Consider the following 23,548-nt stretch of genomic DNA (forward strand, 5'->3'; position numbering starts at 1 on the left):
CCACTCCACCAAGTACAACTCAGGAACCAACCACTACAGACGAAACAACCTCAGCTGGAATTGTACCATCGACCACAAAACCAACATCAGAATTGACCACTACTACAGTATACACAACACAAAGTCCAACAACCACAACACCAACAACATCAGAAACAACTGCACCTACAGTCACTACCACTCTAACAAGTACAAGTCAGGAAGCAACAAATACAGAGAAAATGACCACAGTGACAACTGCACCATCAACTGCCACAACACCAATAGGTATGACCACAAACACTGAATACACAACAACCACAGCACCAACAACAGCAGAAACAACTGCACCCACAACTACTACAACTCCAACAAGTACAATTCAGGAACCAACAACTATAAAGGAAACAACAACCGTTCCAACTGTGCCATCCACTACAATATCAACAGATTTTACCACTACAACTATATACATAACAGAAACAACAACTACAACAACAGCACCTACAACAGCAGAAACAACATCATTGACAACTACTACCACTCCACCAAGTACAACTCAGGAACCAACCACTACAGAGGAAACAACCTCAGCTGGAATTCTACCTTCGACCACAGAACGAACGTCAGAATTGACCACTACAACAGTATACACAACACAAAGTCCAACAACCACAACACCAACAACATCAGAAACAACTGAACCTACATTGACTACCACACTAACAAGTACAAGTCAGGAAGCAACAAATACAGAGAAAATGACCACAGTAACAACTGCACCATCAACTGCAACAACAACAATAGGCTTGGCCACTATCACTGAATACACAACAACCACAGCACAAACAACAGCAGAAACAACTGCACCCACAACTACTACAACTCCAACAAGTACAATTCAGGAACCAACAACTATAAAGGAAACAACAACCGTTCCAACTGTGCCATCCACTACAACATCAACAGATTTTACCACTACAACTATATACATAACAGAAACAACAACAACAGCACCTACAACAGCAGAAACAACATCATTGACAACTACTACCACTCCACCAAGTACAACTCAGGAACCAACCACTACAGAGGAAACAACCTCAGCTGGAATTGTACAATCGACCGCAAAACTAACATCAGAATTGACCACTACAACAGTATACACAACACAAAGTCCAACAACCACAACACCAAGAACATCAGAAACAACTGCACCTACATTCACTACCACTCTAACAAGTACAAGTCAGGAAGCAACAACTACAGAGAAAATGACCACAGTGACAACTGCACCATCAACTGCCACAACACCAATAGGTATGACCACAAACACTGAATACACAACAACCACAGCACCAACAACAGCAGAAACAACTGCACCCACAACTACTACAACTCCAACAAGTACAATTCAGGAACCAACAACTATAAAGGAAACAACAACCGTTCCAACTGTGCCATCCACTACAATATCAACAGATTTTACCACTACAACTATATACATAACAGAAACAACAACTACAACAACAGCACCTACAACAGCAGAAACAACATCATTGACAACTACTACCACTCCAAGTACAACTCAGGAACCAACCTCTACAGAGGAAACAATCTCGGCTGTAATTGTACGATCAACCACAAAACCAACATCAGAATTGATCACTACAACAGTATACACAACACAAAGTCCAACAACCACAGCACCAACAACATCAGAAACAACTGCACCTACATTGACTACCACTCTAACAAGTACAAGTCAGGAAGCAACAACTACAGAGAAAATGACCACAGTGACAACTGGACCATCAACTGCAACAACAACAATAGGCTTGGCCACTATCACTGAATACACAACAACCACAGCACAAACAACAGCAGAAACAACTGCACCCACAACTACTACAACTCCAACAAGTACAATTCAGGAACCAACAACTATAAAGGAAACAACAACCGTTCCAACTGTGCCATCCACTACAATATCAACAGATTTTACCACTACACCTATATACATAACAGAAACAACAACAACAACAACAGCACCTACAACAGCAGAAACAACATCACTGACAACTACTACCACTCCAACAAGTACAAGTCAGGAACCAGCCACTACAGAGGAAACAATCTCGGCTGTAATTGTACGATCAACCACAAAACCAACATCAGAATTGACCACTACAACAGTATACACAACACAAAGTCCAACAACCACAACACCAACAACATCAGAAACAACTGGACCTACATTGACTACCACTCTAACAAGTACAATTCAGGAACCAACAACTACAGAGGAATCAGCAACCACTCCAACTTTGCCATCCACTACTACAACAGCAAGAGAATTTACCACTACAACTATATACATAACACAAGTTACAAAAACTACAGCACCAGCAACATCAGAAACAACAGCTTCTACAACTACTACAACTAATGCAAGTACAATTCAGAAACCTGAAACTACAGACACAACTCCATCAGCCACAATTAAAACTGTACGTTCAACTACAACGGCAACAGAATTGACCAATTACATTGTAACCACTACAAAGTCTGGAACAACCACGGAAACCACTGTTCCTTCAACAACAACTGATGAACAAAGCACAGATGTAATCACTAGAAATGTAGCTGAAACCACTCCAATTTCATTCGCAACTACACCTACATTTGCCACACTGTCAAGCACTACAAACCTACTAATTGCAGCTTCTCCTGCAACACCCTCAGTAATGTATGTGCCTTTCAAAAATATATATGAACAAAGAGTTAAATATTCCTGCTGAATTGTCATTGGGAAAATTTGTAATGCTTTATTTTATCAGATCTGGTTCAGCTGTGGTTCAGACCAGGATGGTCTTCAGTTCCTCCTCTCCTGTTCCCACTGAGAGTTTGGTCCTCAGTGCAATTCAGTCTCTTCTGAGTGCTCGACTCACAAACCTCACTGACTCTGTAAAAGTGCTGAACTTCACCTATGAGAGTATGTTTTCTTTACTAATAACACAATTACATACTTTACAAATTATGGTCTCATCAATGTGAATTATTTATCCTTCAATCTACAGCACAATTTATTTGTTCCACAGAAATTTCAGACACCTCCTATGCAGTGAAATTCACATTCAACATCAGTAACATCAGCATGCCAGAGAACCCTGAGCTCAGGAATGACACCTACAAGCAAGTGAAGAGCATCATCAACAACGCTGTGAGTGTACAAGGCCATGTGCATAACACCGCTCTAACTTATTCAGAGATGGGCTCATTACATTTGCAGTGTTGAATAAAAAACACTTGCAAAAATCAAAAATATTCCAAAAGTCATCACAGTAAATACAGGACTATCTGAGGCAGCGCAGACTCACAGTCCAGTAATCAGGCAAAGGTCAAAACACTAGAAAGCAGATGCAGACAAAACAGCAGAGCAGAATAAAAAACAGTAATTAAATATGGGACTGCAATGGGCCGATTGAAAAGGGTCAATAATGCACTATGACAAATAGCGGCACGACTGCAACGACAGACGTCAAATATGCTCCATAAATTAGGACATAAATGAAGGCATTTACCACCAGGTGTGCAATGCAGCTCATATTATAGGATTAGCCTGACCTCATGTGGTCAGTGGGAGAAGTACAGGTAGTGGCTGTTGCTTTCCTGTGTTCAAAATTGATTGTAGTACAACCTGTCTTTAAAAATGTGGTGTATTTCCAAAGCCCAAAATTAATCTAACATTTATACCTTAAATTCATTCTAAAAATCTACTTTAAAATACAACACGATGTCTATATTCTTCAATAGAAAACTTATAAAATAATTTTCAACTGTAACAGGAGAAAGTTTAGACAAACTGTACTACGAATTGTTCCTACATCTCGCATAAAACCTGATTATCTTCCCATCTGCAGCTAAACACTCTTCTAAATGAACCCGGTGCAGAACCATTTGAACCTCAGAGCTCTTTCTTCATGTAAGTTCACAGCAGTATCATCTCTCCTTGGAAATGACGTTCTGTAATTCTTATGGTAAAGTAAATTGTATTGTGAGATTTATACTTCCTTCTACTGATAACAGGAGTTCAGAAAACCAGGTTAATGGTGACATGGAGTACCACTTCCAAGATGGAGACACTAAAACACCAGCAGCCTTCCTCAACAGGCTCATGATACAGAATGGTATGCCATTAAAAATATCTTGTATCACACCTGTTATATTTTCAGTTGCCAGTCCTAGCAGGTTTTATGGACTGTACCTGTTACAAAATTGTTTCTCTTTCAGTGTCGTCTACAACGGCTTCTCCAGCAACTACAAGATATGTCGCTTTGACGTCAGTAGCAACTCCATCAATAGTGTATGTTCATATCCAACATGTGCATGAAATTCAAAATTCAATTTTTATCCTGATTCTGAGAAAATAACAACCATAATAATTGGTCTTTTCAGATCTGGTTCAGCTGTGGTTCAGACCAGGATGGTCTTCAGTTCCTCCTCTCCTGTTCCCACTGAGAGTTTGGTCCTCAGTGCAATTCGGTCTCTTCTGAGTGCTCGACTCACAAACCTCACTGACTCTGTAAAAGTGCTGAACTTCACCTATGAGAGTATGTTTTCTTTACTATTGACATTATACCACTACAACTTCTCACATCAGTGTCCCATCAGTTTCTAATCTATAATTTTGTAACAATTCTAATACTCATTTGATTTGTTCCACAGGAATTTCAAACACCTCCTATGCAGTCATCTTCACATGGAACGTCAGGAACATGAGCATGGCAAAGAACCCAAACCTCAGGAATGACACCTACAAGCAAGTGTCGAGCATCATCAACAACGCTGTGAGTGTACAAGACCCTGTGCATATCAGCTGAACAATATCAAGTTTCTGTGACGTCTATCCTTCACCAGCCTACATTTTTTTAAAATTCCAGATTTACACTATAGGGCTACTGTAGCATTTGAATACTTTATTTTGTTACTAACATATGTATATTTAAGGTAAGTGAATAAAAACCAAAGGAATATTCCTTACACTGACTTACCAGTCTAGTGGGAAGTGTTGTGTTGTTATAGGAAAATGACACACACCGGGGTGATGTTATGAAGTCTGACGTAATGCAGAGGGGTCTGGTTTATAATGGACATATTACTTTGTGTACAGGTGCAGAAGCAGCGGCAGTGCAAGCAGCATTTTTATCTTATTTACAGCTTTCCTGAATTAGCTTAAAGGATTAATAGCAACATTAATTAGATGGCACATGAGAGCCAAACATCCCTGTCTGTTAGGTTTCTAAGTCAAGCTGTAAAATGTGTAGTGATTTCATGTACAGTGCTGTTAAACAAAAGAGATCTGTATCTCATATAAAAAAACTTTCCCCTGTGGTTGTGACTGGTGTTATATAATATTAATTTGTAAAACTTAATGAAACAAAAGAGGAGATTGTGTGTTTTTCTTCTGACCCCCTTTGTAAATCATGCAACTCCACATGATTGGGAATCCCTGCACTAACAAATGTCTAGAGACAAGGTTGGCTCCAACTGCAGAGTTTAATAAAAACAGTTGCAAATATTACACAGTCTGTTATTCAACACTGTACATACAGTGTTGTCTGAGGCAAGGCAGACTCACGGTGGGGTAATCAGGTAAAGGTCAAAAGGCAGACAAAACAGCAGAGCCTATTTAAAAAAAAAGTAATCCAGAATAGTGTCAGACGTGGGACTGCAAATATTACCATGGCAAATTGCCATCAGAGGTGCAAAGCAGTTCAGAATTCAGGATTTGGGTGACCTAATGTGGTCAGTGGGAGAAGTAGTGGCTATTGCCTGTGTTCAAAATTTCTTGTAGTGCAACATATGTGTGTATGTATGTATATACACTTGTGATGTACCGTATTTACAAAAAACAACATGAATTTAACATTTACATCTAAATTTTTTTTCTAAAAATCAAATTTAAAATATAACATGATTTCTAATTTCTTCTATTAAAACCATTTTACTTGTAACAGAAAAGACATTGCACAAATACTACAGAATGTACTCATATCGCACATAAACACTGATTAATTATCTTTCTTTCTCCAGCTAAACAAACTTCTTAATAAACCTGGTGCAGAATCATTCCAACCCCAGAGCTCTTTCTTCACGTAAGTTCACAGCAGTATATATTCCCTTCTGAAAATACCTTTTGGTAATTCTTATTGTAAAATAAACTGTATTGTGACATTTGTGCTTTCTTCTACTGATAACAGGAGTTCAGGAAACCAGGTTAATGGTGACATGAAGTACCATTTCAAAGATGGAGACACCAAAACACCAGCAGCCTTCCTGAATGAGCTTAAAGCACAGAGCACACCTGTGTAAGTGTCCTGATATTAATTTCACCAGTCTGCATTTTTAATCCATGTGTGATATATCTATCATATATAATTAATAACAGATTTGGCTATTTTATTCTAACCTTTCAATTTTCATTCATTGGCTATGATTGGTTATTTACCCTCTTATTCTTGATGCATTTTATTAATTATATCTTATCTTTTCTCCTACTTCAGATTGGGGAATGTCCTGATATACATTCGTCTAGTTTTTAAGAACTTGTCCAGAGTACCTAGTGAGGCTGAGGTTCTCAAAGCTGCAAATGCTCTGCTGGATGCAAAGATCAGAAGAGCACGAGATCTTACAACACAAAAACTGAACGACCCTGTGAGCATACAGAATGTCACCTATCAGAGTGAGTCTCTCTTTTTATTTTTATTAAGCTATTCTTAAATTGTAATTAAAATACATTAAATGTAATGTATTTTCTTAAAAATCTTTTGGATATAATTTTTTTATTATTATCTTCCTTTTAGAAATTGACAACAACTCATACATTATCAGCTTTGGATTCCAAATCAGTGATGTGACCATCTCCAAAGACATTCAGCTGAGGAATGAAACATATGATTTAATCCAAAACACCATCAACAGCCTGGTACGTGTAAGCCATTGTTCTCTTCCCAAAATTACTTTACACAGTAAAATAAGATTTACTTTGACCATATTCATTTCAAATATTTTTTTATCCCCTATTTTTAGCTGAACACTATTCTGAATGATAAACCTGCTACTCCATTTGTCTTCCCACGAGCAAACTACACGTAAGTTACTTCTTTTTGCATCTCAAGTCCAGTGCTGCTTTACAACATAAATTATCCAAAATTGTCATTTTGGATATTATTATTATTGTTATTATTATTATTATTATTATCATCATCATTTTGGATATTGTCTTTAAAGAAGAAAATAAAAGTTATCTTTGATGTACTGATTTAGATAATCTGTCTGTTCTGGAGCCATTACATTAAACTGGAAGGTTTCATTGAGTAATGTGAGCAGATCTTTCATCATTTATGAGAACTGGTGGAACAAGTCTAATTTTAGAATGAGCAGATTGTCAAGAATTTCAGAGATAGAAAGCAAACAACAGAATAGTTTACTAATACAGGTGAAAAAACTGAACATGAACTGTGTTAATATTGTGGGAGAATATAGAGGTTTTTGTACAAGCATGTTGGATGGAAGTGTAAATTTATTGTGTAAATCATCGATACTCAGAAATGTAGAACACAATAAATCTGGACTGGACTGGTCTAAGCTATATCAAACTCTATAACTAGGCAAACAAACTCAAACCCGGGAACATAAGGCACAGTATAAACAAGGCTTAGTAACATCACCCTCAAATGGCAGGAGCAAGACTGCAAAATCATCAGGTGAATGTCTGGGTTATTTAAAGCATTGTGTGTGATTTTGAAAAGGTCTATGTAATCAAAAGCCTGGATGAAAATTGGGGTTTTGGGAATGTCATATGAGCAGTCATGTTAGATGGTTTCTGGTTCTTGGCTGAGGGAGTTCATGGTTTCAGCAAATACATGCTATAAGTGACAAAATACATCAAAACTATGTGAATCTTACATGTAGATGGCTCTAAAACAATTTTCCCATTATATTTTGTCATTATGTGTGACAGACACTGTGTGTATGTTGGAACATACCCGGATCAGCCATAACCTTAAAACCACTGACAGATGAAGTGAATAATGTTGATTATCTTGTTACAATGGTACCTGTCAAAAGGTGGGATATATTGGGCAGCAAGTGAACAGTCAGTTCTTGAAGTTGATGTGTTGGAGGAAAAATGGGCAAGCCAAAGCAGCAGGTCTTGTGGGGTGTTCCCGGTATGCAGTGGTTAGTACCTACCAAAAGTGGTCCAAGGAAGGACAACCAGTGAACCAGCGACAGGGTCATGGGCTCCCAAGACTCACTGATGCGCATGGAGAGTGAAGGCCCGTCTGGTCCGATCCCACAGAAGAGCTACTGTAGCACAAACTGCTGAAAGAGTTAAAGCTGCTCTGATAGAAAGGTGTCAGAACACACAGTGCAGTGCAGCTTGCTGCGTATGGAGCTGCGTAGCTGCAGAGCGGTCAGAGAGCCCATGCTGACCCTGTCCACCACCCAAAGCTCCTACAATGGGCACGTGAGCATCAGAACTGGACCATGGAGCAATGGAAGAAGGTGGCTTGGTCTGATGAATCACGTTATTTTTTACATCATGTGGAAGGCCGGGTGCGTGTGTGTCACTTACCTGGGGAAAAGATGGCACCAGGATGCATTATGGGAAGAAGGCAAGCTGGCGGAGGTAGTGTGATGCTCTGGACAATGTTCTGCTGGAAAATATTGGGTCCTAGCATTCATGTGGCTGTTACTTTTACATGTACCAACTACCTAAACATTGTTGCAGACTAAGTACACCCCTTCATAGAAATGTATTGGCAGTGGCCTCTTTCAGCAGGATAATGCGCCCTGCCACACGGCAAAAATTGTTCAGGAACGGTTTGAGGAACATGACAAAGAGTTCAAGGTGTTGACTTGGGCTCCATATTCCCCAGATCTCAATCCGATCAAGCATCTTTGGGATGTGCTGGACAAACAAGTCCAAGCCATGGAGGCAACTTACAGGACTCACAACTTACAGGACTTGTAGGATCTGCTGCTAACTTATTGGTGACAGATACCAGAACACATCTTCTTGCCAGGTCTTGTGGAGTCCACGTCTCAAAGGGTCAGAGCTGTTTTGGTGGCACAAGGAGGATCAGCACAATATTAGGCAGGTGGTTTTAATGTTATGGCTGATCGGTATATGTGATGTCTCAAGGCAGCTAGGAAATGGTTGCTTTAGTATGTTTGCTTGGGTCCTGGCAAGTCAAGGAGGACATACACTAACAAATACTTTAACAGGAGAGCAGCACCTCTTTCACAGACAAGATCAATAAGAAAAAGTGTCCTAAGAAACCTGCCCCCGTTTGCAAGATAACACTTACACAATATCTTACATTTACATAATATTACACAACATACAACTCAGCAATGTTAACCTGCATTAAATTTTGTCACTGCACCATGCAGGGGTGGCATCAGACCACATTACTGACTGAGATAAAATTACTCTTGGTGATCTCTGATCGATGTACCCAGACGTCACTAACGACATAAATAACTATTTTATTAATGACTATACTTTGAATTTTGCTTTGATGTTGTCACCTTGGCATTTGTAATACCTTGGACTATGGTTGTCTGTGTCTCTATAATCACATTTTGTAAAGTAGAATCACCAGTGTTCATGCAACAGGTGGAAGAGGAGAACCTGCTGGCAATGTGAATTAAAGAGCAGTGTCTCTTTGATTTGGTTTTCAACTATGCAACTGTACACCACTCAGACCATCAGACCCACTTAAACACTTTAACAGCAGTCTAGGCATGAACCCCAACAAGAATTTTATACTGTACATTAGGGTTTGTAGAATCAGAGAAGAGACAAGTAGCGTTCAGGAATGGGCAAAATGTGCCAGATGAATAAATTCATCACTCTGCTTCCAAGACTCTGTGAGAAAGAACATGTTAAGCTTTATATGGGAGATTTATTCACTGATCAGTGGTGCTTTATCAGTGACAGACAGTTCAGAGCTGTAATTTTTAAATAGTTTACAATCAAAGGACTTTGTCTATGAATGCCATGGGGCACAGGACGCCATAGTTAATATATTTATTTTTCAGAACTGAATACAGACTCTTTTTTAAAACTAGAATGGGACAGTCAGTTTGTATTTTTCTTTTCCTCCAGGTTTAATGGTACAGTCGTAGTGGCTGATTCAGAATACATCTTTGTGGAAGGTGAAACCAAGTGGACACCAAGTGGATTTCTTTCTGCAATACTCAACTTTAGCGGCCTGTTGAACTTCACCACTCCTGCTGCTCAAACAACCCCCCCTGTCCATGTAGTCCTGAGGCCCACAGTCCAAGCACACAACACCACCTCTGGGGGAAATGCTGCATGGATCCTGGCCATCATTATCCCCTGCAGTATAGTCATTATTCTCATACCGTGCTGGATTCTGCTCTGCGTAAGTGTCAATTAAATCTCTTCTAAACTCTAAATTTAGTGTGTTATTTGGGAAAAGAATATAAATAATCTTTATATATTTTTGTATTTATCTATATTTGCATCAGTTGCAGGCATTGACTAAAGTTATTTATTTAACTTTAACAATTACAGGAACAAGAATAGCTAATCAGAATCTCTCCTGTATTCCTCCTTGTCTCTCTTTTTTTAACTTTCTCTCTATTTCTCTCAGTGTCTGCTGTGTGGCTGCTGTGCTGGTTTAAGGAGGCGCTACAACAGAAGACGGTCCTACAATGTTCAATACACAACACGAAATGGACTCTTTTAAAAACAGATTGAGTGTAAAATAACAACAAAAACATGACTTGTAAACATTGGAATCTATTTTAACATATAGTTTCTTTTTTCTATTTATTTGTCTATTTTATTTTATTTTATTTTATTTAACCTTCATACCTTCAACCTTCAAATGTATAATAAAGCTTATCAAATTATGTTTCTAAATGGGTATTATTCTACTTTGATTTGTTACGTATGGTCCTCTGAAAGCTCACAGTGACAACTGCTTGGCTAAGGGAGATGTTGAAGATGTCTGTAATCAGCATACTCTCTGAGCACCTGGCCAGTTGTCAGGACCAACAGCTTTCCATTTGTTAACTTGGGGCAGAGTTTTCCTGACATCCACTGCATACAGACAGAGTACTTGGTCGGTGCACAGAAATTGTTCAGTGTGTCTGGGAGTGAGGCATGATCATCATCACTTTCACATGATGAAGCTTTTTAGTCCATGATGGACTGGATACCTTGCCACATACAACAAGTGCATAGTTGCACTTTGCCTCTTTGATAGCCCGGGACAGACTGACCCTTGCCGTGTGAAGGGCTGCCTTGTCATCAGATCTGAAGGTAGCCTCTCAGCTTTTTAGTAGTGAGCGCACGTCACCAGTCATCCACGGTTTGGATGATGGTCCACACCATGGTGCGGTGATGATCCTGAAGCAAGACACATCATCTATGCACTTGCTGTGTATTCCTCCAAGTCTGTGATGTGGTTTGCACTTGGATCAACTTACACCACTGTTTGTACATACTGCACAGCCCTAGAACAGAGACACATATACATTACAGCATACATATTCTTTGCATGTTCTAGCTTGCTAGGATGTTGGAGTCAGCCATGATACAGCACCCCTGGAGCAGAGAGGGTTAGAGACCTTACTCAAGGGCCCAACAGTAGCAGCTTGGCAGTGTTGGGGTTTGAACCCCCAGCATTCTGATCCCTGACCATCAGTCACCCAGAATCATGGCCTTAACTGTTAAGCCACATCCCTATTTCTCTACATGGAATAACTTTAAACATTTTGGACATACTCCTAACTGCACCTTATATTCAGTTGTACTGTTGTGTCTACTTAATTTATACTACTTGCTGTTTTGCACTTCTGATTAGATGACTCTGCTCAATGGCAAAAAGCAGAGTCTAACGTAAAATGGGCAACATATGGGAAAGATTAAGGTTAGGGAAGATAGCCCTTAGAATCAGCCAATACCGAGACATGCTATCAGCCCATTTAGAGCTAAGCCTGCCAATTTGGAGTTATTCTCACATATTTGGAGATAACTGCAGTATCACAGACAATGAATGTGGGCATTAGACTGTACCAGAATGCTCCAAGCCTTGGGGCGCAAAAGCCAAAATAGCATGATAATTAGCTTGTACTGCTCACAAAAAGGTCCTTCACCACGTCACAGTATCTAGCTTAGCAGAGTGATAAGCTACAGAGCATTATAAGGCACCATAATCTCAGGCATGATGTCATGAATCCACAGTCTTTATGTGCAAAGAAAGTGAAAGATTTGTGCTCTGCCTGAGAGAAGGCTGTACAACTCTTTTCTGATAAAGATAGAGACAAACACAGCAACAAATTAGTTTAAAGCAATTGGTTGATTGCCAGTGACTGCTCCACAAACAGCTTTCGAAACTAATAATACCTGTGGTTCAGATATCTCATCCACTGAGCTCTCTTCTGGGTGATTGGGACCGGTTTTTGAGCTGTCTCCTGTCTGCACATGTATAGCAGCAATAGCTGGAGTAGGGTGTTGTAAATCAGTATCAAGATGGTAAAGTTCCAGCTTTTACCATTTGGCCTTTTGCCACTTTGGCACTGTAGTTTCTAGTGCCCAATGGAGATCTGGCCTTAATGAATCAACCAGCTGCATAAAGTAAGGCCCTACCTCAGAATATTCAGTGTTATCAATAATGTAATTTCCAATGATAGAATGGTGGAGAAAAGTTCTCTCAAACTGCTCACAAAAAATCTGTGACCACATTTTCTAATGACTTATTTTCCCAGTACATTCTAATGATATAAAGGTATTCTTCATTAGAGTCATGCTTGATAGCATGCTCTAAACCCTTTTTACACCCATCAAGTGTCCATGCTCTGTTGTTGTTCTTTCAGCTGCTCCCATTAGGGGTAGCCACAGTAGATCATTTGTCCACATATTTGATTTGACACAGTTTCTACACCATTTTTACACCCTTCCTGAGGCAACCCTTCCCAATTTTATCTGGGATTGGGACCGGCACTGGGAGTGCACTGTCTTGTGCAACCCCAGTGTCTGGGTTGGTTTCCTGGCTGGGAATCGAAGCCAGGCCATGGCGGTGAGAGTGCAGAGGCCTAACCACTAGTCCTCCAGGGACCCCAAGTGTCCATGCTCTGCCCATGGGAAATTCTTTAGAAGAAACTTTTTTTTTCCTTGTGAACATGCTTTTTCATAAACCCTATCTATTATCTCATTAAATTCAAACTCAGTCCAATTCTGTGCCTCACTTAATTAATTTACTGGATTTATAGTAAAGAGGCTCCCAAGAATATTCCCCTAAATTCACTGGTTCTAGGCCCTGGTCATAGTGAGGTAACAGCAAACAAGCCTGGCTACAACAGCAATGAGCAGGAGTTAACACACTTCTACCAGAGGATATAACCACATGCCTATTAGGATGGCTGGGCTGAAGCTTTATGATCCAGAACTGAAAGAAGAAGTAATTATTATTATTATTATTATTTTAATTTATACTGCACATTTCAATTGAGGCAAATCCCAAAGTGATCAAAGGTAAAAGATAGTACAGGCGAGACTATAAAACTTGCATAAAAAGGTAAAAGATACTGTAAGCCAGAGAGCAATGCAAATTAACAACTCATAAAAATAATAAATGACATGCCACTGTAAAAAGAAATGTTTTCTAATTTGTGTGATGCCCACAGGTAATCTGGGAGAGATGGTCCACAGGGGAGGTGCTGCAGAATAGAAGGCCCGATCGCCCCATTGTGCAAAGTCTGGTCCTAGGGGTACAAAGTAGGAAGCCATTGTTGGATTGCAGGTTGTGGGTTGGGGTCATGGTGTAAACAGTTCTTTAAGATAGGCTGGACCTTATCCTTGGACACAGTGATGGGTCAAGAGGAGGAGTTTATATTGCATCCTATAGTAAATTGGCAACCAATGAAGAGTGCAGAGAATGGGAGTGATGTGGACATGTTTTCAAACCCTTATTAGGATCCTGGCAGTGCTATTTTGGATGCACTGAATTTTATGGAGGCTCTTAGCAGGGATCCCATTGAATATTGCATTACAGTAATCCAACAGACAAGTTTGTCTGCATCCAGCTGATTTATGATGGGATGGATTTTGGAGTTATTTTTGAGGTGGAAGTAAAAAGTTTTGCACGGATATTTGATACGGGCATTGAAGGTTAAAAGGGAGTCAAACCTTATACCCAGATTGCAGACTAATGCAGAGAGAGGTATATTTTGGCCAGAGAAGTTTATATGTGTAATGCGAGACTGCTGCAAGTGCTGAGGGGTGCCAAAAATAGCCTCTGTTTTGGAGCTATTAAAGAAGAGAAAGTTGTTTTCCATACAGTTCTTTATATCATCAAGGAAGGAGATTAGTACTTTAGTGGTTGCAGTGGGGGTTGGACCAGTTTTTGTGAACAATTGGGTGTCATCAGCATAGCAGTGAAATGAAATGATAATGTTTGATCATTCAATTCAATTCAATTCAATTTTATTTGTATAGCGCTTTTAACAATGGACATTGTCACAAAGCAGCTTTACAGAAATAAATGGATTCACAAAAATATATTGTAAATATTTAAATTTATCACTGTGAATTTATCCCTAATGAGCAAGCCAGTGGCGACGGTGGCAAGGAAAAACTCCCCGAGATGATATGAGGAAGAAACCTTGAGAGGAACCAGGCTCAAAAGGGAACCCATCCTCATCTGGGTGCAACGGATAGTGCAATTATAAATAAATCCCTTCTATTGTGTACTATATGGACAAATAGTGCAATTGTGCAACCAATAAATTCATCACAGTATTTGCAAGAGGTCCGGCTGGTTAAAATCTATCCACTGTCCACTGATGGAGTCCTGAGTACGAAGCTGCTCGTGGCAACTGCAGCCCCAAAGCCACTACAGCAATCGCAGTCCCAAGCCATTACAGTACAGCTCCCCATATGTGATCCCCAAGCCATCTCCACAGCCCCCAGGTGGCACCATCCCCAGCAATCCAAACAGTTCTTCAGGCAGTCCATATGGGGCCACCCCCAGCAGCAGCGAGCGAACTCAACCGATGAGAACTCCAACCAGAAGTAGGGCATCAGGATGGGTCAGGCAGCGAGGAGGAGCAGAAGGGGTCAGGATCACTGGCATCACTGGCATCTCAGAAGTAGCATGTGTAGCTCGACAGAGAGTGAGGGAGAGAGAGAGATGGAGAGAAAGGAAGAGATTGTTAGGTGAGCTTTTGTCCTCTAATGGTTAAGCACGATGTACTTTGCATGCAGAGTGCAAGCAGGGACTCCGGCAAGACTAGCTATGACAGCATAACTGAAAGGGAGAGCCAGAAGCTAACACAGACATGAGGGCACCCTGGGACATAAGGCAGCCAGCCACTCCACCGTCGACAAACCTGAGTGAACGTGTGAGAGTGGGGGGGCGACAGCATCCAAACATCCCATTTCACCACAACACTCTATGCCTGTGAAACCCTCCAGACCTGCCCCTGTACCTAAGAAAACTATTCACAAAAGGCTTGACTAAACAAATATGTTTTCAGCCTAGACTTAAACACTGAGACTGTGTCTGAGCCCCGAACACTAAGTGGAAGGCTGTTCCATAACTGTGGGGCTTTGTATGAGAAAGCTCTACCCCCAGCTGTAGCCCGCATTATTCGAGGTACCAACAAATAGCCTGCATCTTTTGATCTGAGTAGGCGTGACGGATCATAAAAGACCAAAAGTTCGCTCAGGTACTGTGGCGCGAGACCATTTAGTGCTTTATAGGTCAATAGTAGTATTTTATAATCAATACGAAATTTGATTGGGAGCCAATGCAGTGTGGATAATATAGGGGTGATGTGGTCATATCTTCTGGTTCTAGTAAGGACTCTCATGACATGTCTGGGAACATATACATAGAGAAGAGGATGGGCCCAAGAACTGATCCTTGTGGCACACCAGAGGAGAGGAGATGATGAGTATATGTGTAGATAAGAATCTCAGTCACATAAGGAAACACACTCAGGCCTTCCTTCTAAATAGGACAGCAACCATCTCAGGGCCAACTGGGAGAGCCCGGACATATTCTGGAGGTGCTCAATGAGGATTTTGTAAGCGACTTTGTGAAAGGTTGAAGAAATGTCCAGTAAAACAAGGATGAAAGGTGAATCACCATCAGCTGCCATCAGCAGGTCATTTATGAGCAGAGCCTGACTTTTCATACAGGTCATTCAGCTTGAGATGATCCTGCAGCTAAGTGGCAACAGCTTTCTCCAGCAATTTAGACAGAAAAGGGAGATTTGTAGTTGGGCAAAATTTCTAGATCTAATATGTCCTTCTTGAGAAGAAGCCTGATGATAGCAGTTTTAAGCAGTAATGGAACCAAGCCTGATTGTAGAAAGTTGTTCACAATTTGAGTGATGAGGGGACTTAGAATGGGGATAAACTATTTCGATATTGCTGTAAGAAAAGGATCCAGGGCAGAGGTGGATGACTTCATGCTTCAGATGATATGTTCGGTTTCACCCTGTGTAAGCTCATCAAAAGAATGGAGAGGCATGCAACCCTGTGGAGTGTCAACAATAGTATGTACTGGTAGACAGTTTTTCTTTAACTGTGAGCAAATGTTGTTCACTTTAGTAGTAAAAACGTCCCTAGGATTATTACACTGCTCCACCATGGTTTTCATTTTCTGTGCTGCTTGTGGTTTCAGAATATGATTAATATTGGACAATAATTGCTTTGGATTCCCTGAATTATTATTGAAAATTGTAGAATAAAACTGAAAATGTGCTTCTTGGAGAGACTTTGACCACATCTTTTGGTGCTCCTTTTTTTTAATTTGTGGACAGTGTGAGAATGTCTAGCATGTCACTCAAGAACACGACCAGCTGCTTTCATCTTTCTCAGCTTGGTAATGAACCAGGGGGCTGAACAAGAAAACCTGACCATTTGAGGTCTCACGGGGGCATGGAGATCAAGGATATCATGGAGTGGGTTATTGTAATGTTGCACCAAGTTATCAACTGATGTGAAGCTTGGAGTGGAAACAGATTGAAGATCAGATGCTATAATTTCCAGGTTGATGTTTTTTAGATTTCTGAAGGATATCTAATATTTTGGTGGACGATAAATAAATTGTAGTCTTAATGGGATAGGAGGTTTGCTTCTGAGTTCAAGACATTCAAAAGACTACGAGCTTTCTCAGTGTACCTATAGCCTAGTGGACAGGATTCATTTAGTGCTGAGTAAAACCTTTGCTGATGAAGTTTCTTTTAGGTACATAAAGTCAGCTCCTTTGCTGAATATGTAGTCATGGATAAGACATGATTTATTTGTGAATGTTAAGCAGTGCCATAATCAACACAGGGGGACTGGGATGTGTGCTTCGCCATACAGGTCATAATAGTCAAATCCTCTGTGAATGTAGTGGGGCCTATTTCTTCCTTAAAGTGAAAAAATGATTCTTTAGTTATGGCAGCTGTGCGCTCTCATAGTCTCGCAGTTGAAGGGCTGTGTATGAAATCATAGTGAAGTGGTTGAGTAAGTTTCGGTAAAAAGCTGTTGAGCATTGACTGTTGTCAGTTTGCCAGATAAATCCCAGATCTAATGGAGCATGGAGCCAAACAGCAACTCCTCAAACAACAGGACTGCCATGATCACGATGCCAAAAAGGAGTATAAAAGTAAGTCCAGTAAGTCCCTCATTCAGGAGAAATGATTTCAGTGGTCTGCAGTGTGCTGGTGTCAGTTTGGTGTTCTTTCTTTTCACACAAACCAAGCACAGAACAAAGCTTCCTTCCTTATATTGGAAAACACTTCTGTCTATACTAAATGTTTTCATGCTTACCTAAAAAAATCAGGCAGAGCTTTCCAGTTGTCAGCACTTCCCAAGTTCTCTGTTTGACATACTCACACAGCATGTCCTTCCAGCCTCCATTAAACAGCTATTACTCTTCCTAACTACAATCTGCATATGTTGCTGTTCCAGTACTGCGCTCCCTACCTTTCCAGCTTGACCACCTTCTTACATTTCTCAGCTATTTTTTCAACAAGTGCTGCTCATGTCAGATTTCAAGTCTTTGACTATTGTAATATACCCATGTTTATGTATAAAGTATACATAATCTTTAAAATGACCAAAACATAATACAACTTAAGAAATTTTGGATTAATAATGGGTTAAGAATGAAAAAAAATAAATCCTTGAAATATGCAAAATTATCTGCCATTAGAATGAGACAATTTCAAGCAAATAAAAATTATATATATCAGCATCTACATGGCCATGGGTGCGGGAGGTGTGGGCAGGCCTGGGCATTACGGCAAGCCTGAGAATTTTTAATGCCATTCACCTCCATCACATGGCATTGGTCCAGGTCCCTGACATGCCGCAGGCTTCCCCCAAGCAAGCTGGGACATACTATATACCTGTGAATTTTCTAGGGGTATATACCACGCATTGGTGGATTTGGGCTATAATCAAACTTCAATTCACCAATGCTTCAAGGTGAGGCATTGGATAGAGCATGACACGTGAAGGTGAGGTGTGTGCATGGGGATATGCACAAATATCCAATAGTTTGGTAAATGATTTAATTTCATATCTTTATTAATATGTTAATAATTTATCTATTCATTATTTCTTTATTATCATTAGTTAATCCTTCATTATACTCATATACTTTCATATATGTGCACTCTGCACGCAAAGTACATTGTCCTTTATGGGACAATAAGCATACCTAATAATCTCTCCCTCTCTCTCTGTCTCTCCCTCTCTCTCTGAGCTACACATGCTACTCCTGAGATGCAAGTGATGTTGACCCCTTCTGCTCTCCAGACCTGTCTGATCCATCCTGATGCAAGTCACTTGCTGCTGCTGAGGATGGCCCCACATGGACAGCCTGAAGATCTCTGGGATTACTGAGGATGGTACCACTCAAAAACCATACAGATGACTTTAGACCACAATTCATATGAACCGTTATGCTATGATTGCTTAGGACTGCAATTGCCATGAACAGTTTTGCACTCAAGTCTCCATTAGTGAACAGGGGCTAAGTTCAACAAACAGACTTCATGTGGAATCTGTAATGAATTTCATGGTTACACAATTGCACTATTTGACCATGTAGTACACAGTTATAGAAGGGATTTATTTATAATCGCACTATCCGGTGACACCCAGCTGAGGATGGGTTCATATTTGAGTCTGGTTCCTCTTAATGTTTCTTCCTCATATCACCTCAGGGAGTTTTTCCTTGCCACCATCACGTCATACATTTAAAATTTATATCTTGAATGTATTTATTCCAGTAAAGCTGCTTTGTGTCCATTGTTAAAAACACTATACAAATAAAATTTAATTGAATTATATTCTGTAGTTTCACATTTATGTTGGTAATCAGAAGTATACCGCCTCTTGTTATTTAGGCTTGTGTGCCGTTTTTTCATTTTTTCGAAGAAGGCTTTTGTTTTTTGTCTAAAGACAGTGAGCAGAGGCCATCCACAATGTTTAAAATAATATAAACAAATCTTCGACTAAGGTATGTTAAATAACATGGCAAACATTCAGCTTGTTTGGTGCATTGAGTGCGGGATGTTTAGTCATTCTTCCTCAGTCGTTAGTAATAGCTTTATTTGTGCTAATAGTATATTAACTCTCTGACAGAGAAAGTCTGGATGCGTTAGATGGAGTTAGCAATCCCCCTACTCCTGCATTAGAGCCCTCACAGCGGGGCGAATGGGTGACGACTCAGCGGCATGATTGTAAAGCCAAAGGTAACGCTAAGGCTTGCCCACTGGAGAACCACTCCTCTCCGCTTCACGTGTCTAAAAGGTTTGCAGCACTAGTAAGGTGTATACCAGGAGCCAGGGTGCCAGACATAGCAGGTAAGCTTAGGGCAAGAATAGGTTTTTAAAGATAGTTATTCATGTAAGAGCTAATGATATATGCCTTCCTCAGTCAGAGATTACTAAGAGTAATATTGTAGAGGTGTATCAATTAGCGAAGGTGATGTTTGATGCAGTAGTATGCTCTGGCCCCATCAGAATGCAGCATGGCGATGTAGCTTACAGCACCTTATGGTCGCTGAACTGCTGGATGTCCAGGTGGTGCTCCAAAAACAATCTGGGCTTTACAGATAATTGGAGTAGTTTTGTAGTCCTTGTAGGCCTGATTCAAGGCATAGGCCTACACCATTGGGACTGATTTAAGACACCTGTGAGAAGTGAAGTTGGGATCATGTCTTCCTTCACTTGGAGTGGTTTCACTTGACAAAGTTCCTGTGAAGTAGAGGAACTGTTTAGAATCGTTCGCCAGGAGTTTCTTGCCTGCATTGGTGTTTAAACTATACTGTGGGCAAGGCTGGCCTGTTAGGGCAGGACGGTATCCATCCCACTTGGGAAGGTGCTGCTCTCATTTCTTGTAGCATAGCATATAGTCTCAGAACAGGCCTAGTTAATCAGTGGCAATCCAGAGCCAAGGCCAGGGAGCAGACAAGCAGGCTAAACCGACCGTCTGCTAGCTGCACTGAGTCGTCGCTCAGGTTCCAACATATTGAGACGGTGTCTGTTCCCTGAGCTAAACAAAAAGCACCTTTGATCTGAAGCTAGGACTGCTAAATATTAGATCTCTTATGTCTAAAGTGCTTATTGTTAATGAAACTATTACTGATCAGGAGTTTAATGTACTGTGTTTAACAGAAACGTGGAATAAAACAAAGGAGTATGTAGCATTAAATGATATAGTCGTTTATAGATGTATATTGTAACCATCCCCCCTCTCTTTCAAAGAAGAAGCCGCTACAAAATATTTTGAGGGAGGGGACCACCAACCACTCTTTAATATATGTACCTTAAATAATATTGAATCAAGATAGAAGCTTTAAGGAAATATACTGTCTGCACAAAATCCAAATAAACACACAGATGGAGGATTACAAAATTATTATTGAAAAGTAGAAAATGGCATGAATAATAAGGGCAAATGATAAAAAAACAAACAAAAGAAATCAGCAGGCTCAAAACTTGTATAAATGGACCCAGTTGGCATCAAAGCAAACAACATAGCAAAAGATGCGAATTATGGACAGATAAACCTGCACCTTGTCCAATGTGAGACACGACTGTCTTTTGATGAATGTCTATTATACTTATTGTTGATGATGATGATGATGATGAAGATACAAAGGTCAATGAGAATCCAATGGTTGTCCAAACGAACCACCATCCACCATGTGCTTCCAGGCAAACATTTTAGTCTTGAGTGATAGGGTGTGAACTAGAAGTCTTAGCATAGGAATGCTTCCTGTATTCACACAATGAGCATATCATTAGTAAAACTACCAATATAAAAGAGTCCTTATTGATTGAGCTTGAAACACAAACGTTTCTCAATCTGGACTCTTCAGCATTGCAGGTAGCATGAGAAGAAGGCCATGCTTCCTCCTAACCAAACAATACTCTCACTCTACTACTACACCTGTAGTTAAGTTAGAGGAGGAGAGCAGCTCGGAGCCCCTAGAGGGCTGTAGTAGAACTGCAACCTACTATAAATCCACAGTAACAGCACTATGAGCTGTTACAATATAACTGGATACAGTTATATACTTCAGCCCCATCTAACTGGCAGAGGAGGAGGCATCGCAGCTATTTATAATGATAATCTAGGCATCACACAAAAACCTAGTCATAAATTCAATCCATTTGAAGTTCTTCATACCAGCATAACATACGTGGCCACTAAAAATAAGTCTATCCAGACGATTCTGCTAATTATTATTTACGGACCCCCAGGGCCATATTCTGAATTCCTTTCATCTCTAACCTGGTTGTTTCTTTAGAAAAAGCATTAATTGTTGGAGACTTTAATATTCATTTGATAATCCAGAAGACCCTCTAAAAACAGAGGTTGTGTCCATTCTTGATTCAGTAGGGGTTAATCAGAAGGTATTAGGACCCATTAGGTGGCCACGTTCTTTATTTAATCCTAACATTCCAATAAAATATAGAAAATATAGTCACATTTCTGCAGTCTGAAGCTATCTCAGATCATTATCTCATCTCATTTAAAATGCGTCTTAATCATAATATATGCACCTTGACATGCTTCCGTGTTAAAGGTACATTCAAGTCAGCAACTGCACAGAGTTTTATCAGTAATATCCCAGATTTATCAACCACGATTGGATCACCGTCTGTTGCCACAGTACTAGTACTAGTACACAGTACTGCTGGGGGTGGCCCCACATGGACAGCCTGAAGATCATTGGGATTGCTGGTGATGGTGCCACTTGGGGGCCATGGAGATGGCTTGGGGATCACATGTGGGGAGCTGTACTGTGGTGGCTTTGGGGCTGCAATGGAGCAGTTTTGCACTCAGGTCTCCATCAGTGGACAGTGGAGAGGTTCAACAAACCAGACTTCATGTGAAAACTATGATGAATTTACTGGTTGCACAATTGCACCATTTGTCCATGTAGTACAAATTAATAGAAGGGAATAATTTATAATCGCACTATCCGGTGTCACCCAGAATAGGATGGGTTCCCTTTTGAGTCTGGTTCCTCTCAAGGTTTTTTCCTCATATCATCTCATGGAGTTTTTCCTCACCACCAGCGGCTCTGGCTCGCTCATTAGAGATAAATTCACACATTTACAATCTATTTTGATTCCATTTATTTTGAATGTATTTATTTCTGTAAAGGTGCTTTGTGACAATGTCCATTGATAAAACTGCTATACAAATAAAATTGAATTGAATTTTAGCACAGCAGTTATGCTCGTACCTACATAGGAATAACATTCTTGAAATGTATAAGTCAGGATTTAGGCCTCATCATAGCACAGAGACAGCTGGTTAACCTATAGATAAAAGAGCAATGGGCCTAGAGCAGAGCGTCGTGGAACACCAAACTTTACCTTACTATGTGTAGAGAAGTCACCATTTACATCTACAAACTGATAATGATCAGTCAAATAAGACCTGAGCAAGAAGAGGGCCATTACCTTAAAGCCTACAACATTTTCTAGTCTATCGAGGAGAATAGCATGATCAATGGTATCAAAAGCTGCACTAAAGTCAAGAACGGAACAGAAGACACAACCCTGATCAAAGGCCAGTAGTATGTCATTTACCACTTTAACCAGTGCTGTCTCTGTGCTATGTTGAGGCCTAAATCCTGACTCATGAATGCCATGAATGTCATTCCTATGCAAGTATTAGCTGTTGTGCTACAACCTTTTCTAGGATCTTAGATATAAAGGGGAGATTTGCTATTGGTCTAGTTACTGGTTAGTGCAAACGTGTGCAAACAGCACAAGACATTACAACCTGACTCTAAACACCTCAAAAACAAAAGAGCTCATTCTGTACTTCAGGAGGTGCAGCGCTGACCCAGCCCCACGCTACGTCAATGGGGAATGTGTGGAAAGGGTCCACACCTTTAAATTCCTGGGAGTCCATATATCTGATGACCTCTCTTGGTCTGCTAACACCTTAGCAATCATCAAAAAGGCACAGCAATGGCTACATTTCCTCAGA

At 40.3% G+C, this 23,548-nt stretch overlaps 1 protein-coding gene across 1 annotated transcript; it reads left to right on the plus strand.

Annotated features, from left to right (window-relative positions):
- Positions 1 to 6,248: 6,248 nt before the first annotated feature.
- LOC117596915 (uncharacterized) lies at positions 6,249 to 10,942 on the plus strand. The gene is made up of 6 exons (XM_034303149.2): positions 6,249 to 6,350; positions 6,546 to 6,724; positions 6,846 to 6,967; positions 7,072 to 7,133; positions 10,160 to 10,439; positions 10,671 to 10,942. Exons 1-6 carry the CDS (start codon positions 6,271 to 6,273, stop codon positions 10,764 to 10,766), a joined length of 819 nt encoding a protein of 272 aa, XP_034159040.2. The 5' UTR covers positions 6,249 to 6,270; the 3' UTR covers positions 10,767 to 10,942.
- The last annotated feature ends 12,606 nt before the right edge of the window (positions 10,943 to 23,548 follow it).

This window comes from Pangasianodon hypophthalmus, chromosome 3, assembly GCF_027358585.1.
Source record: "Pangasianodon hypophthalmus isolate fPanHyp1 chromosome 3, fPanHyp1.pri, whole genome shotgun sequence".
NCBI classification, from domain to species: Eukaryota; Metazoa; Chordata; class Actinopteri; order Siluriformes; family Pangasiidae; genus Pangasianodon; species Pangasianodon hypophthalmus.